We start from the raw sequence: 14,569 nt of genomic DNA, 5'->3' as shown, positions 1-14,569 counted from the left end.
AAACAATCAATATACAGAAATCTATTGCATTTCTATACAGTGATAATGAACTAGCAGAAAGAGAAGTTAAGAAAACAATTTCTTTTAAAATTGCCTCCGAAAGAATAATATACCTAGGAATAAATTTAACCAAGAAGAGGAAAGAACTATACACTGAAGACTGTACAACATTGATGGAAGAAATTGGAATAAATAAATGGAAAGATATCCCATGCTCATGGATTGGAAGAATTAATACTGTTAAAATGTACATACTACCCAAAGCAATCTACAGATTCAATGCAATCCCTAACAAAATTCCAGTAGCATTTTTCATGGATATAGAACAAACAATTCTAAAATTTGTATGGAACCACAAAAGACCCCAAATAGCCAGAGCAATCTTGAGAAAGAAGAATAAAGTTGGAGACATCATGCTTCCTGATTTCAAAATCCCTTATAAAGCTATAGTAATGAAAACAGTGTGGTGTTGAAATAAAAATAGATACATAGATAAATGGAACAGAGGAGAGCCCAGAAATAAACTCATAGTATATGATCAATTAATTTATGACAAAGGAACCAAGAATATAATGGGGAGAGGACAGTTTCTTCAATAAATGATGTGGGGAAAACTGTACAGCCATATGCAAAAGAATGAAGGTGGACCACTATCTTACACCATATACAAAAATTAATTCAAATGGATTAAAGACTTGAATGTAAGACCTGAAACCATAAAACTCCTAGAAGAAAACATAGACATCATGTTCCTTGACGTTGGTCTTGGCAATGATGCTTTTTAGATTTGACACCACAAGCCAAGGCAGCAAAAGCAAAAATAAATAAGTGGGACTACATCAAACTAAAAAGCTTCTGCACAGCAGAGGAACCATCAACAAAATGAAAAGGCAATCTACTGAATGGGGTAAAATATTTGCAAACCACATCCAGTAAGGAGTTAATATCCAAAATATAAAGAACTTGTACAACTTAATAGCCAAAAAATAAAAACCCTGGTCTCATTGAAAAATGGGCAGAGGATCTGAATAGACTTTTTTTTAAAGAAAACATACAGATGACCAACAAGTACATGAAAAGATGCTCAACATCACTGATCATCAAGGAAATGTAAATCAAAACCACAATGAGATATCACCTCACATCTATTAGAATGGTTATTATCAAAAAGACAGGAAATAGCAAGTGTTGGCAAGGATGTAGAGAAAGAGAACCCTTGTGCACTGTTGGTGGGAATGTAAATTGGTGCAGCCACTAGGGAAAACCTCAATTTATTGAGGTTCCTCAGAAAGTTAAAAATAGAACTACTGTATAATTTGGCAATTCCTCTTCTGGGTATTTATCTACAGAAAATGAAAACACTAACTCAAAAAGGTATCTGTACCCCTTTGTTCATTGCAGCATTATTTACCATAGCCATAGCCAAGATAAGAAAATAGCCAAAGTGTCCATCGCCAGATGAATGGATTAAGAAAATGTTGTGTGTGTGTGTGTGTGTGTGTGTGTATAATGGTATATTATTCAGCCATAAAAAAGAAGGAAATCTTGCCATTTGTGACAACATAGATGGACCTTCAGGCCATTTTGCTAAGTGAAATGAGTTAAACAGAGAAAGAAAAATACCGTGTGATCTTACTTATATAAGGAATCTAAAACAACAACAACAAATCCCCCCAAAAGCCCTAAAACCAAAGTCATAGATTCAGAGAGCAGAGTGATGGTTGCCAGCAGTGGGGAAGTGGGAGATGGGTGAAATGGATATAGGGTGTTAAAAGGTACAAACTTCCAGTTATAAATAAATAAGTCATGGGGATGTAATGTACAGCATGGCAACTGTAGTTAGTAATACTGTATTGCATATTTGAAAGTTGCTAGGAGAGTAAATCTTAAAAGTTCTCAACACAACAAAAAAAATTCTGTAATCATTTGTGGTGATGAACGTTAACTAGACTTATTGTGGTGAGCATTTTGCAGTACATACAAATATTGAATCATTATGTTGTACACCTGAAACTCATATAACATTATATGTCAACTATACATCAATAAAAAATTCCCTTTTTTTCTCATTAAGAATTTGTACTTGCAGTAAATTAATCATTTACAGGGTTAGCATTACAGGTGCAGGGATATCCCAGCTGGAATGCAAGGGAAAGGGGTGATGCTTCAGCAGTAGCAGAGCCAGGCTGAAGAAAAGGAAGCTAGAGTCGCCCTCCTTACCCTCCACCCCTCAATTTTTCCTCTGGTTTATTTAAAGCTTTGCTCCTGCCCCAGGAGCTGATTTAACCTTTCCCCCTTCCACCTGAAGGAGATTGTAAGTACAAACTAATTTTTATTGCCTTTGGCCCATGCAAAGCCCACGTTTCGGAATTTTTAGGTCCTTTCTCCTCCCACTTGGTAGAGAGCACAAAAACCAAGGACATCACCCAGGCTGCACCTTTTTCTCTTGCTTTACTCAGCACCAGAATTGCAGCCAGGGGATCTAGAAGCCAGTTCTCCTGGAGTTGAATGTATCATTTTCAAATCCCACAGGTAACTTTACCTCGCCGAACAGAAAGCAATCCAGCTGCCATTTTGTACCATAGATGAGTCCATAGCCACCCAAAATTAATCATCTCCCATCCCAACCTTTCATAATTCCTTTTTCCAAGCAATGCTTTCTCCATATTTCAGTAAGTCAGAGATCATTCTAGTGAATCCCGCTGCTGACACCAACTGTGTTGGGGGTTTCCAAGACCATCTCTAGGTACAGTGATTTGCTAGGAGGACTCACAGGACTCAACGCATAATCATTATCATGATATTATAGCAAAATGATAAAAACAAAAATCAGTAAAAGGAAAAGGCACATGAGGCAAAGTTTGGAAGAAACCAGGTACAAGCATCCAAGAGTCCTCTCTCAGTGGAGTCAAACAGAATATGCTTAATTACTCCAGCAGTGAATTGTGACAACACATGTGACATGTTGTCTACCAGGGAAACTCATTAGAGACTCAGGTTTTTACTGGTGGCTGGTTGTATAGACACACTGTGCCTATCATGTACCAAAAATCCACACTCCCAGAAGGAAAGCAGTTGTTCAGCATAAACCACATTGTTTGTACAGTGGGCACAGAGAGCCATCCTTAGTTCTGGGAATTGTGGGAACCCTGTCAAGTTCCAAGATACCAGCCAAGGGCCAACCTTGTAAGCAGGGCTTTCCAAGGATAGAAGTCTAAGCCCTGCTGTGTTAACTCCTTTCCCCATACCATGTAGGAGTCAGTGTATAGTAAGTTTAGAAATGCTTGAGATCTCACCCCCTGGAAAGCTGAAGAGGACAAGGCTCTAGCTCAAGCCTTTGTCTCTTTTTGTGCTATCTGTGTAACTCTGTTCAGATCATTCCAAATTTTGTATCAGCCCAGTAGTTTTCCTCCCTTCTGTTGCAAGAGAGGCCAACCATAGAGCTGCACAGTCAGGCGATTTTTTAAATCTCTTTCAGGCTTTAGTATCGACCTGTTAACTTTTAGTCATACTTATGCCAATTTTTCTAGGCTTTTCTGAGCCTGGCCTCTTTCTCCTTCCTTTAAGTAGAGTGCTGTAGCCACCTACTTACAACCTTATTGCTCTGGATTTTTCTTTTATAGCAAATCTACTGTTCTAGGATTTCTAAGAAACCTTCCCATTTCTCGTCTTCAGTGGTCTATGGGCTATGTAGCTATCCCCCCACGTGGAGATTATTTTATCCCATATCTCTGAGCCACCTGGTCTCTAGCCATTCTAGTTTGGCCAAGTAATTTGCCCTCTCAGCTTTTGTGACTATAAACAATATGGCCACTGAGATATTGGCCATTCCAACTCAGTAGTTTTTCTGGTGTAAAGCTTCCAGTGGGTTTATTTACCACCTCAGTGGTGGCCCAATCAAACTATTTCTGTTTTCAAAAGCTATGGTATCTGTACGAGTCACATACAACTAGTTACAAATGGCAATATTTTCTGAGAAAAACTTATAGGCAGAGTAGCAGCAGAACACATGTAATATTCCAAGCTCTCATCTTGCACAGTGAACGTTTGGGCTAGAGACAGCTCAATAGATGATGGAAAGTGCTCTAGGGGAAGGAGCCTGTCATATACTAGTTTGTATATCTATAGAGCAGTGGGGAGGGGTGCAGGAAAAATAGTTATTCTGGAACTATGAAACTCCCTGATGAGGGGAAAATAGATGTATTGGAAAAAGAGCATGTGGAGGGAGTTTGCTTTCCAGTATTTCAGGTATCAGTGAAAGATTTTGTTTGAAAGTCTCTGCCTAGCTACAGAGCAGGGAAATGATATCCACTGAGGCCATTCAGGAGAAAACATGTTTATCATCCTCATTAACCAATAATTTTGTTTTTCTACTGTTAGAATAGTTTTCCTTTTGTTCCATATAATTTCCATATAGTTTAAATCCTATTTCTAATTATTTCAGTAATAACAATAGCTGTTATTTGTAACTAGTCAATGTTGTCAGTGTAAGATTTATTTACACATTTAAAAACTATTTCTAAGTAGTCCACTAGCCTTATTTTTACTAGCTGAAATAATTCCAAATATTTTAACATTTCATTTGTTCAGGGTCTTTTGTTTTTTTTTCGTGAGGAAGATTTGCCCCGAACATCCATTGCCAACATTCTTCTTTTTGTATGTGGGCTACAACCACAGCATGGCCTCTGGCAGAGAGTGGTATAGGTCTGCGCCCAGGAACTGAACTTGGGCTACTGAAGTGGAGCATGCGAAACTTAACCACTAAGCCACTGGGGCCAGCTCTCATTTTTCCAGGCTCTTAATCATCTTGTTTTTTACTGAAACTTTTCAAATTTTTTGAGTTTCTTTTTAATTGAGGAGCCTAAAACTGGTCAGTATGAAGAATTTGACCAGTGATAATTATAGTTTTCAAAACTATCAAAATATTTATGATAGGTTTTTGCTTTTATTTTTGCATTATCTATATTGAAAATTTTCTGTAAAATTAATTTTTAGAATCATTTTAGATTGTACTATATTGCACACTTTGAATTCTAGACCTTTTTGTTTTCTTGTATATATAAATGCATTCCACATCTTATATTATTGTAGATATTGTATTGTATTATATTATATTATTGTAGATAAGAATATCAAATCCATTCTCCTCTATATTTTCATTGATAATTAAAATTTCAGTATGTACATCAATACTTGCAAGAGACTTTTTTTTTTTCCTAAGGGGGAAGGGGAATGGATTAGGCATTGTGTTGAGAGTTTAGAAAATGGATGGAGTTCATAAGGAAAGCTCCTGCAAAAGAAGATCTTGGAACAGAAAAACAACAGGACAGGTTGGACAGTAATCCAAAAGCAATCTTCCGTTTTGCCTGAGTGACAGTGTATTAAGAGGGATTATGAGGTGTCTGTGGTGATATGTGTAACAGATTATGGTCTTGTACGTCTATTTGCAAACAGAAGAAGATTTATTCTTTATACCACTTCAGTGCTGTTGAAGACTGTCATTGGAATGCTGTCAGCATGCTTATATCAAAGCTGTTAAAATACACACTCATAATTATACTATATACTATGTTGTAGCGTTTTAACATGGAGGGGTGGCTAGAAAGAATCTAACATGGACAACGAATTTAGCAAGACATAAATATGTTTAGGTTGTTCATCATTTACCAAAGAATGGGAATAGGGCAAGCCATTTGCTTTATTGTTATTTTCTGTGTGAATTTAGGATGCCTTCCATAGCCTTTCCATCGTCTTTCTCCCTCCTCCTTCTAACCCTCCTCCTCATGTTCTTCTTTTCTTTTATCATCCAAACAAACAGCAGGGCTTGGAAGTATACTATCCCACTTCTTAGAGATATCACTTTGGCTAAGGTGAGCTTGAATACAGTACTGCTTGCATACCTTTCGAATATTTTTCTTTATTATCCCCCCTCAGCAGAAGTATCACCGTGTTATACAATGGTCATTTATGATTGTGGGAGATAATAGAAGTGGGATTGCTTGAGTGTGGGAGTATGGTTACAAATTAACTTTGTATTAGTATTTAAGGAACTGTTCTTGAGATTGCCACACATTTTCTCTATTGTTATAATTTAGGATCATTTGCCTGTGTAGAATCAAGTGGTTAATGATATCCCCTAATAAACATTTCAAAATCTTTAGAAGTATTTTGCTTTCTACTTGTAGCTCTGTGGTAATATTAGTGGCAGGAGTGATGATTTGTGTGTGGTTGTAGGTATGATTGTAAAAAACCATCAATTTATATCATGCGCTTAACCTATTTTTATGCTTCAATGGCCTAATGACAACAATCCTCTAGGATATGTCTTCAAAAATGGTCTCCAGAAGAGTGTTAGACTATTTCGTAACTAGTCATCTTAAATTCAAATACCTAAGAAAACTATTAAATCATGTTTGAGGATGAGATGCCATTCTTAATTTAGCACAGGCTATTAATTCACAGGCACCTATTCTCTTTAATATTGGAACCCATTTTATAAGGCCACTACAAAAGTTTTTTGTCATAAGTTATGTCTTTTTTTTTTTTTGGTGAGGAAGAATGACCCTGATCTAACATCTGTTGCCAATCTTCCTATTTTCGCTTGAGGAAGATTGTCCCTGAGCTAACATCTGTGCCAATCCAGCTCTGTGCCAGTCCTCCTCTATTGTATATGTGGGATGCCTCCACAGCATGGTTTGATGAGTGGTGTGTAGGTCTGTGCCCAGGCTCAGAACCCACGTATGCCAGGCTGCCAAAGCAGAGCATGCAAACAACCACTAAGCCACCAGGTCAGCCCCAGTTACATGTCTTTTTAGCCATCAACTATCTTACACTTTTATTCTCAGAATTGACCTCCCTCCCATCCCCATTTTTTTAATAGTCCAAAGTCTGGTGTTTGAAATTCATCCTAAACTAACAAATGCAGGATTGGTGGCAATGGTTACATTTTAAAATTTTGCATCTGTGAGACAAAAATTCAAATTATTTTATATACTTTGCAATGAGCCTTGGGCAAATTATATTAACTTGAGTAATAGTTGTTTAAAATGAAGAACCATCAAACTCTGTTGCATTTGATAGGCCTAGGAGAGCTTTGTTAAATTCTACAGAAGATGGGTAGTTTGACCATTAGATTGTCTAAACTGGAATGCTAGGACAACAAGCATAAACTGAGACTATGCAGGCAACCGTGACATATGATTACCTCAGTTCTGGAACCCTGAAAGCTGACCCTTTGCCAATTGGTGGAGAATAAATACCTCTTACCCTGAGGAAAAGTAACTCAGAGCTTGGGAATTGATTCTAGTGGAAGACAGTGATTTTTAATGTCAAAACGTCTATAAAGAGATTTTAATTTTCATTCTGAAATGAAATTGTGAAAAAATAACTTTGGGATAAATGTGACTAAAGGGCAACCTCCAAACCATCTTGCGCTCTACTTTGGCCGAGAAGACTTTCTTGTTCTGTGGCTGGTTATGACCTTGAATAACTCTTATGTTAAGTATTTCAAATGTTACTTAATTCTGTGTATATTATCTTCAACTTGTTATGTAGCATCAATTTCATATTTGTGTCACCATTAATTAATGAATAATTATAATTGTTTATTTAATATTCTTGTAGATTATGAAAATCATTCTTCAGTTACAAATAAAAAATGTTCTTCACATAATCTAATACCAGATATTTTGTAATTCTAAAGCTCAGAGAAGAAAAGGGCTAGCCCTGCTATTTCAGATCTTTCACAGATCCTCAAATCTCAAGATGGATCAGCTTTTTCAAAGAATGCCAATGAAGTTTTTGCTGATGAAGACCCATCCCATATACTTTCATCAAAGACCCATGATAAATCATTTGCAAGAGTATTATCAAGCAGCGAAACTCAAGATTCACTGCCTTCCAGAACATCAATCAAAGAAATTCAAAATTCACCTTCTGCCAGAACATTGCTTCAAGGGAGTGAAACAGTGACAGCACCGTTTATTTCACCCACTGTTGTTATTAAAAGAAAGCCAATGGGTAGTGATATCTCAAAGGTAATATATAGAACAATAACATAAAGCTATTTACTTTAAATTGCTAGACTCCTTCAATATTTTGAATAATTTTAATTAAAAATTCATCAACATTGTCTTATTTAAAGGGAGTAAAAAGTTTGCATTTTAATACCTGTTTTTATTTAGGATGTTTAAAGTAGTATTTGGGAATCAAAGTAATATTTTAACATAAAAAAATTTTCATCTATATCGACAAAGAAGCTGTGGCTTAGATTAGAGTTTTAATGATAAATTAAAAGATACACAATTCCAACTGAGACAGGGAAATTTTCATTTCATGTTCATCTACAAAAAATATTTTTATACAATAAGGTACTTATGAAAGCATAGCCATTTTGAAATAATTTTGTTTAAACAAGATCTTGAAAATTATCAGAATTGCTTTTGTTAAAATGGTATTTAATTAGGAAATTCTTAGGGCAAAAATGCTAGGAAAAAGGGAAATGATAAAAAGGCTACATAGTTGACATATATTCACAATATATAGAAGTTGTTAAAGTAGCCTTATAAAAGTGATTTTGTAAGCCATTTGAATTTGTCTAGAGATTGAATCAGACTAAAATATAAATCTAAACTAGAATCATAATGAATAATTCTTAACATGATTTATTTGGAATTATTTGTGAGGGAGAATTACAATATTGCTTGAGTTCCCTCCACACTATTAAGTGTTACCAAATGCCTCTCAAATCCATTAATTGTTCTGATTTTTTTTATAAACGCAGGAAATAATGAAAAGTAAAATGTTTCTGCAATGACATTGTAGATATGAATAAAAAATTGTTCTCTCCCTAAAAGAAGGTAGAGTTCCATGATATATAGTTTGTAATTACTTATTATAATTTTGTTATTAAGGCTGATGTTTTAGAAGAGAAATTACAAAGTAATATTGAAAAGCAAACTTCCCAAGAAGCAACAGAATTTCAAGGTAAAAATGTTTTCTGTTTCGTAAAATAAAAATGTAAATGATTGTGTGTTCCTGTGGTGTAATTATAAATAACTGAAGAGAGAACATTATTATAGAAATAATTCCTTAGACAGTCATCAGATAATATAGAAATATATTGACCAATATGTAAAAATTAATTTGGTGAGTTAATATTATATTACGTAGGGAGTCTATTTCAACTAAGATCTGTGTAAAAAGGGAAGTGATAGCTTTGCCTTGACCAAGTAACAGTGTTTGGCGTTATGAATTCTTAGCATAATATTATACCAAAAATTCATCAAGATATGTCAGGAAAAAATATGTTTTGTGATATAAATAATATTTTAGCTAGATTCTTTAGGTGTTTGATGTATGTTTTAAAATGATGATGAATTTGTTCTTCATTTCCAATGTAGATAGCTTTTATAACCAACCGTATCTTATTGCATTGGGCTGAACTTTCAAAATAAAATTAAATGGTTGTGATATAGAGTGCAGGAGCATCACTCTTCTATTGTGCTTTGAAAGGAGAGTGCACAAACTGTTTCACCTATGATGATTGGTTGTCTGAGATAGATATTCCTTATTAAGGCCAGGACATTTTCTGTTGTTCAAACTTTATTATGAATTTTTAACGAGCACTTGAGCTGAATTTAATCAACTGACTAAAAAAATTTTTTATTGTGGTAAAATATATATATAACATAAAATTTGCCATTTTAATAACCTTTAAGTGTACAATTCAGTGGCGTTCATTACATTCACAATGTTGTACATCTATTTCTACAACATTTCATCATCCCCAAAAGAAACTCATTAAACAAATGACTCCCATTTCTGCCTTCATCCAGCCACTGGTAACCTCTAATTTACTTTCTGTCTCTATGAATTTGCCTATTGTATTTCATAGATATGAAATCATACAATATTTATCCTTTTATGTCTGGCTTATTTCACTTAGCATAGTGTTTTCAAAGTTCATCCACATTGTAGCATGTATCAGAATTTCATTCCTTTTAATGGCTGGATAATATTTCATTACATGTGTATACCACATTTTGTTTATCCATTCATCTGCTAAAGGACATTTGGGTTGTTTCCACCTTTTGGCTGTTGTAAATAATGCTACAATGAACATGGTGTTCATATCTGTTTAAATCATATCATGTCTGTTTAAATACCTGTTGTCAGTTGTTTTGGGCAGGAGTGTAATTGCTGGATCATATGATAATTCTAAGTTTATCTTTTTTCAGGAACTGCCCAACTGTTTTCCACAGTTGGCTGCATCATTTTATATTCCTACCAGCAATGTACAAGGTTACACATCCTTGCCAACACCTGTTTTCATTTTTTAAAAAATTATGGTCATTCTAGTAGGTATGAACTATAGTGCCTTGTAATTTAGATTTGCATTTCCCTATTTGCTAAAGATGTTAAGCATCATTTTGTGTACTTATTGGTCATCTGTATATCTTCTTTTTGAAAAAATATATATTCAATTCCTGGGGCTGGCCCCGTGGCCGAGTGGTTAAGTTCGCGCGCTCCGCTGCAGGCGGCCCAGTGTTTCGTCCGTTCGAATCCTGGGCGCGGACATGGCACTGCTCGTCAGACCACGCTGAGGCAGCGTCCCACATGCCACAACTAGAGGAACGCACAACGAAGAATACACAACTATATACTGGGGGGCTTTGGGGAGAAAAAGGAAAAAATAAAATCTAATAAAAAAAAAAAAAAAAAAAAAAAAAAAAAAAAAAAAAAAATATATATTCAATTCCTTTACCCATTTTTTAATTGGGATGTTTGTCCTTTTATTGCTGAGTTGTAGAGGCTATTCTGGATATTCTTGATATTACAGCTTTATCAGATAAATGGTTTAAAAATATTTTCTCTCATTCTATAGGTTGTATTTTCACTTTCTTGATAATGTCCTTTGATGCATAAGGTTTTTAATTTTATGAAGCCCAATTTATTTATTTCTTCTTTTGTTACTTGTGCTTTTGGTGTTATATCTGAGAATCCATTGCCAAATCCAAGGTAACAGAGATTTACCCTTATGTTTCCTTTTAAGAGCTTTATGGTTTTAGCTCTTATATTTAGGTGATTGATCTGCTTTGAGTTAATTTTTGTATGTGGTGTGAGGTAGGGCTATAACTTCATTCTTTTGCTTGTGGAAAGTGAGTTATCCTCACACCATTTGTTGAAGAGCCTCTTCTTTTCCCACTGCATTGTATTGGTCAAAAATCAGTTGACCATATGTATGGGTTTATTTCTTTGCTCTCAGTTGTATTCCATTGGTATATATGTCTATGCATATGTCAATATGACACTGTTGGGATTTACTGTAACTTTGTAGAAAGTTTTGAAATGGGGAAGTATGAGATCTCAAACTTTGTTCTTTTCAATATTTCTTTGCTATTTGAGACCCCTTGCAATTACATATGAATTTTAGGATCAACTTTTTCCATTTTTGCAAATAGGCCTTTGGGATTTTGATAGAGAATGCACTGAATCTGTAGATTGCCTTGAGAAGTATTGCCATCTTAACAATAATAAGTCTTCCAGTCTCTGAACCCAGGATGCCTTTCCATTTATTTAGGCCTTATTTAGTTTATTTTAACAATGTTTGATAGTTTCCAGTGTACAATTATTGTAACTCCTTGGTCAATATTATTCTTAAGTATTTTATTCTTTCTGATGCTGTTGTAAGTAGAAATTTTTCTTAATTTCATTTTCAAATTACCCATTGCTGGTGTTTAGGAATGCAACTAATTTTTCATGCTGATCTTGTATCCTGAAACTTTACTGAATTTATTAACTTTAATATTTCTGTGTGAGATCTTTGGGATTTTCTGTAGTATACAGGATCATGTCATCTGTGAATAGAGATACTTTACTTCTTCCTTTCCAAATTGGATACCTTTTATTTCTTTTTATTTTCTAATTTCTCTGGTACAGTGTTGAATAGGAGTGGTAAAAGTGGGCATCTTTGTCTTGTTCCTGAAATTTGGGGAAAGCTTTCACTCTTTCACCATTGAATGAGATGTTAGCTGTGGGTCCACAAATGCCATTTATCATGTTGAACAAGTTCCCTTCTGTTCCTAGTGTTCTGAGAGCTTTTTCTTTCTTTTCTTTTCTTTGTTTGATGAGGAAGATTAGCCCTGAGCTAACATCTGTGCCAATCTTCCCCCATTTTACATGTGAGATGCCACCACAGCAAGGCCTGATGAGCGGTGTGTAGGTCCACACCTGGGATCTGAACCCACGAACCCTGGGCAGCCAAAGTGAAGAACATGAACTTAACCACTATGCCTCCGGGCCGGCCCCAAGTTTTTTTTTCCTCATGAAAGGGTGTCAGATTTTGTCAAATGTGTTTTCTGTACCAATTGAGATGGTTATGTAGCTTTTCATTTTTGCTCTATTAATGTAGCATATTACATTGATTTTCTTACGTTGAAGCACATTTGAATTCCTAGGATAAATCTCATCTGGTCTTGGTATATAATCCATTTGATATGTTGTTGGATTTGATTTTCTAGTATTTTGAAGATTCTTGCATCTATATTCATAAGGGATATTGGTCTGTAATTTTCATTTTTTATAATATCTTTATCTGGCTTTGATATCAGGATAATGTTGGCCTTAGGAAGTTTTTCCTACTATTTTATCTTTTGGAAGAATTTGAGAAGAATTGGCATTAGTTCTTTTTTAAATCTTTGGTGGAATTTACCAGTGAAGCGGTCTGGTCCTGGACTTTCCTTTGTTAGGAGTTTTTTGATTACTGATTCAATCTCCTTACTAGGTATAAGTCTGTTCAGATTTTCTCTGTCTTCATAATGGTAGGTTTGCATTTCTAGGATTTTGTCTATTTCATCTGGGTTATCCAATATTTTGGTGTACAGTTATTCATAGTATTCTCTTACAATCCTTTTTATTTTGCAAAATCAACAGTAATGTTCCATCTTTCATTTCCTCTTTTAGTTATTTGAGTTTTCTCTTTTTTTCTTAGCTAATCTAGCTAAATGATTGTCAATTTTATATTTTAAAAGAGCCTACTCTTGGTTTCATTGATTTTCTCTACTGTTTTTCTAGTCTCTATTTCATTTATCTCTAATCTTTATTATTTTCTTCCTTCTGCTAGATTTGGGTTTAGTTTGTTCTTCTTTTTCTAGTTCCTTACAGCGTAAAGTTAAGTTGTTGATTTCAGATTTTTCTTCTTTTTTAATGTAAGTGTTGACAGCTATAGATTTTCCTTTTAGCATTGATTTTATGGTACCTCATAAGTTTTAGTATGTTGCATTTTCATTTGTCAAGATGTTTTCTAATTTCCCTTGTGATTTTTTGTTTGACTTTTTGACTATTTAAGAGGGTGTTGTTTAAATTCCACATACTTGTGGATTTTTCAGTTTTCCTTCTGATATTAATTTCTAGTTTGCTTCCATTAAGACTTGTTTTGTGGCCTAATATATAGTCTATCTGGGAGTATGTTCCACATGCACTAGAGGTCCAACAGAACCCACTAGGGGTTCTGTTTCTTTTGTGTGCATATGTTTATAGTTGTTATATATTCTTGATGAGTGACTCTTTTATCAGTATATAATGTCACTTTTTGTCTCTTGCAATAGTTTTTGACTTAAAGTCCGTCTTGTTTGATATTAGTAAAGCCACCTGTATTAGGATTCTTGAGATAAAACGGAGCAAATAGGATATATTTATTTATAGATAGATAGATAGAGATAGATATAAAGAGGAGAGTCATTGTAAGAATTGACTCATGCAGTTATGGAGGCTGAGAATTCCCATGACTTGCCATCTGCAAGCTGGAGAAGCAGGAAAGCCAGTGGTATAATTCAGTCTGAGTCCAAAGGCCTGAGAATTGGGGGGCTGATGGTATAAGTTTTAGTCTGAGTCTGAACTCCCTACAACCAGGAGTGCCAATGCCAAGAGGAGGAAAAGGTGGATGTCTCAGTTCAAGCAGAGAGAGAAAATTCACCCTCCCTCTGTCTTTTTATTCTGTTCAGGCTCTCAGTGGATGGAGGATGCCCACTCACATTGATGAGTGACATTTTTTACTCAGTCTACTTATTCAAATGCTAATCTCTTCTGGAGACACCCTCACAGACCCACCTAGAATGTTTTACCAGTTATCTGGGTATCCGTTAGCCAAGTCAAGCTGACACATAAAATTAACCATCACACTTTTTGCTTACTGTTTACATAGAATATCTTTTCTCATCCCTTCACTTTCAATTTATTTATGTCTTTTCAATTAAAATGAGTCTTTTGTACACAGCATATAGGTAGATTGTATTTTTTTAACCTTTTCTGTCTTTTGATTGGACAATTTAATTCATTTACATTTAAAGTAATTACTACTAAGGGAAGAATACTTGTCATGTTTGTATTTGTTTTCTGTATATCTTGAGTCATTTTTCCCTCATTTCTTCCATTACTCCCTTATGTTTGGGGACCCAAATCAGGCAAGACTGCACAGTGAATTCCCTGGCCGGACGGGGCCATCTGTTTTGCTCTGCAACTGGGGAAAACCGCGGGCAGTGCTCTCTGTTCAAGTGCCACGGTATGCATG

The 14,569-nt window shown here is 35.1% G+C and overlaps 1 protein-coding gene across 19 annotated transcripts in view; it reads left to right on the top strand.

Moving 5' to 3' along the window:
* Positions 1–14,569, top strand: part of CCDC7 (coiled-coil domain containing 7) — a 460,046-nt gene that overhangs the window by 171,401 nt on the left and 274,076 nt on the right. For 17 of the 19 annotated variants that reach the window (XM_070255438.1, XM_023632305.2, XM_070255443.1 and 14 more), the window contains 2 exons: positions 7,703–8,036; positions 8,913–8,985. The exons of the other annotated variants lie outside the window; for them this stretch is intronic. In XM_070255438.1, the coding sequence (XP_070111539.1) occupies positions 7,703–8,036; positions 8,913–8,985 (407 nt within the window). The remainder of the gene's footprint in view (positions 1–7,702; positions 8,037–8,912; positions 8,986–14,569) is intronic. 19 annotated transcript variants of the gene reach the window in all.

This window comes from Equus caballus, chromosome 29 (assembly GCF_041296265.1).
Source record: "Equus caballus isolate H_3958 breed thoroughbred chromosome 29, TB-T2T, whole genome shotgun sequence".
NCBI classification, from domain to species: domain Eukaryota; kingdom Metazoa; phylum Chordata; class Mammalia; order Perissodactyla; family Equidae; genus Equus; species Equus caballus.
This window is presented reverse-complemented; position numbering and strand designations above follow the sequence as displayed.